At 48.1% G+C, this 3509-nt stretch overlaps 1 protein-coding gene across 1 annotated transcript; it reads right to left on the reverse strand.

The window, feature by feature from the left end:
• Window positions 1-1613: 1613 nt before the first annotated feature.
• Window positions 1614-2835, reverse strand: LOC147991817 (uncharacterized). The gene has a single exon (XM_087539261.1). It carries the CDS (start codon window positions 2794-2796, stop codon window positions 1825-1827), a length of 972 nt encoding a protein of 323 aa, XP_087395387.1. The 5' UTR covers window positions 2797-2835; the 3' UTR covers window positions 1614-1824.
• Window positions 2836-3509: the final 674 nt, after the last annotated feature.

The following is a 3509-nucleotide window of genomic DNA, read 5'->3' on the forward strand; positions in this document are numbered from 1 at the left end:
TAGAATTTGTGAACATTTTCCTAATTCACGAATAATTTTTGGAATCATGAAAAAATAGATTTCAAGATCATTTTTTCTGAAATTCAGAACAATTTTCAATTCATAAATTTTTATTGAATTTGTAAACATTCTTTGAATCGGTTATCATGAAATTCAGAACCATTTATGAAATTTGCGAAGATTTTTTTAAACCAACCATTTTAAATCATGGAATTTTTTTGGATTTAGAAAATTTTAATAGAAAGCCAGCCAAAATCTAAAAAACTGACAGAAACCCATTTCTATAAAAAACAATGAAAACCAAACAAAAAAAGAAAACATCGGGAAATCTTGGTAGGGCTAGCTGTCCTAGTTGGGCTGGCCCAAATCAGCGTTGCAGGTGGGAGGGTGCGTATTTCCTCGCTACTCCTCGTGCAGATCGGGGAATAGAAGGTCCCTCTAGGCATCTACGTTTTTTTTTTGCGAGGAAAAAGGGGAATTCATTAATTAAGTGGCAGCCATGTCTGCATTACTAGGTCCATAACCTCGTCCGGCCCAGAATGAAGCCACACCGCAGTGCGCTTCTTTATTCGACCAAAGTTCGCTAAAAAATAACTAACAACGTTATGTTCACGCCTCACAAGCTTGACTAAGAATTCACCATGTTCCCGAAGACGCGAAGTAATCTCGCGGATCAACGGCATCTATATTGCTTGGGAATGTATCCGGTGCACCGGATGCCATAGATTATTTTTAAAAATCTGAAAAAATTCTAGCACGTTAATGCAACATCAATGTATGATATGACCACATTTTGTGTTAAAAATTTTTAAGATACAAAAATGATAAATTTGACATCAGTGTGATAATGGGCCAAATCGCCCAAGTTATGTTACGTACTATTCAATGTTGAAATGTCAATTTTGTTTTTCGAGTTATGTTTCGAATTTATACTTGAAATTTTGTGACAACCTATGTTGATGCTGTATGAGTGTGCTAATTATTTTTCAGAAATTTTTGAACATTTTTAAAGCACAATGTGATGCTGGTGCACTGGTAGCACCACAAGCTCCGGTGCACCACATGCTTCACTGGTTCTTTGGAGTGTCGGCGAACCATGAACATTTTGTCTACTCAGTTCAATTCAAATCATATAATAAATCAGGAATGGGGGGATTTGGCTCGTGTAGCAGAGAGAAAATAGGAGATAAATGTATTTAAGGAGAATGATCCTGAGATAAAATTTAACACTATATGGGCGCGAATCAAGCTTGTGGATGAACATGAGAATTACATTAGGGTGAAAAACATAAGCAATTCTAAGGTGCCACTTTTTTTCTTTTTTGAATTGGCTCATCGCCAAGGATGGTTTTACACTCCCAAAATAACCTCCCCACATAAAAAAACTACTAACATTTAATTTGGTATTTTTTCCTTTTTTTGCAAAAGAGAACTGAATAAGTTTCAATTTTCAGTGCTGAAGAGTAATTTCATGAGAGCAGCTCAAATGGAATGTACATTTAGATTGTGGGCAAGAATAGTCGTGTCATCAACCAACAACTCATCATGCAACTATATTTGTATCTAACTCATCTGAGTAGCAACTGAAAATAGAAAGCAATAGTTGATGCTCATGCGCATAGAATCTTGCTCCCCATGTAATCAATCAAGAATAGAAGTACTAATTACATCTGAAAGAATATTTCTAAAAGAAACAACACTCCCTCCGATTCATATTTTTTATATTAAAGTTGTATGTACTAAAGTAGTGATAAGTAATATGAATCGGAGGGAGTAATACTGTCTGAATAGGTTCGCGTCATAATTTTGATGCGCCAGGTTTAATCAGTCTATGCGATTTGCGCCACTGCGCTTCTTCCTCACCACCGCCGCACCGCCCGGCAACTGCATGCCGGAGTGGTTCTTGCTTTTGGCGCTCTTTGGTTTCGCCGCCCGCGGGCGCTTAGTGGTCGGCGGCGCCGCCAGCCTGTTCTTATGCCGCAAACCGCACGCGTTGCACAGCGTCTTGGGCCCGTCCGGGCCAGCGCGCCACAGCGGGGTCTCCGAGATGCCGCAGTTGTGGCACCAGTGCCTGCCCTTGCCACCGTCTCCGCCCTCCACGGTGATCACCACGCCGCGCGGCACCACCGGCCGCACGACGGTTTCCGTTTGCTGCCTCCTCTCTGCCGCGGTGCTGCTCTGATGCTTCTGCGGCCGGCGTTTCGCGCCGTCACTCTTCCTGCACTCGGATGGGTCCCAGTGGGCGTCGTCGTCGTCGTCCTCTGACGAGGAGTCGCTCGACGACATCGCATATAGGTCGTCCTCGTCCTCGTCCATGCGGTTCCTGAACGACGAGCGGTTCGTCGCCACGGCTGGCCTGTCCGGCACAGCGGTGGCAGCTTTGGGTCCTGTCGGCGTCGGGTTCGTTCCCGTGGCGCCGTGGGTGGCCATGTCGACGGACGTTGTCATCTCCGAGTCCGGGAGGTCCCCCAGCAGCATTTCCAGATTATCCACCCCGGCGCGCGTCCACATGTCCATGCTCCTGCCGCGGAAGTCGTCGAACCACGCGCCGCCGGCGCAGCCATCCTCCGCGCCGTCGCCGAGGCACTGCATGACGCTGTCGAGCGGGTCGTCGGGGACGGGGAGCGCGGAGACGAAGGCCGGCGGCCCGACGGTGCCGCTGCCGGCGACGTCGTTGCTCTGAGAGGCGCCCCGCGCTTGGCGGCCGTGGCTCTGGTACATCCCGCCGCAAGGCTTCATGGCGTTCGCGGAAGCGGAGGTCGATCGATCTATGGCCTCTCGATCGGGAAGTTGCATGGCTTCCTCCGAGCGAGCGAGCGCGTATTATGGCGCCTAGGTCTCGAGCGTGCGTCCGAGTCGAGGACAGCAACCTGACCGGTGGCGGTTCTGTAGTGTTCGAGTCGGCGTGGGCTTCGCATGTAGCCTTGCGGCCTAGCGCTCTAGCCCAACACAAGTGCCTAACCGCCAACACCATGGCCCAATATCGATCCATCCTTCGTTTTTTCTCAGATTCAACGAGGATTATTTTCCGTCAGGGATCGTGCTTCCACATGCTCCTGTACCAGCATAAGATCGCCTTGAATCATGAAATAGGCTTCATAAGATCGATCGAACAATACAACGTATCAACTGTTTTAACAAATCCTCTTACAAAGTAGATAAAATAGGCAAGATGAAGAGAACGCCGATGGGTTTCGAAAGCTGCGTGCCGTTGGAGGTGGTTGCGCGCCATACTGGCTTGGAGAGCTGCCCCTCGGGAGGTCTTGGCGTTGCTCTGCTCGCGAGGCTGAGGACCCTTGCGAGGGTCTTGACTTGGGGGGTCCTTTCATTTGTACTCTTTGTTGGAGAAGTTGACGAGGAGCTAAGAGTCACCCTTGATGGTAAGGCGTTTGACCCCCAGGGCAGCCGCGGCCCTGAGGCCAGCAATCAAGCCCTCATACTCCGTGATGTTGTAGGAGACCTTCTATGCTGGAAGCAAAGCTGCACGACATAGTAGAGCTTGTCCTTGG

This window comes from Triticum urartu, chromosome 1A (assembly GCF_056163025.1).
Source record: "Triticum urartu cultivar PI428250 chromosome 1A, HENAU_Tu73, whole genome shotgun sequence".
Lineage (NCBI taxonomy): Eukaryota > Viridiplantae > Streptophyta > Magnoliopsida > Poales > Poaceae > Triticum > Triticum urartu.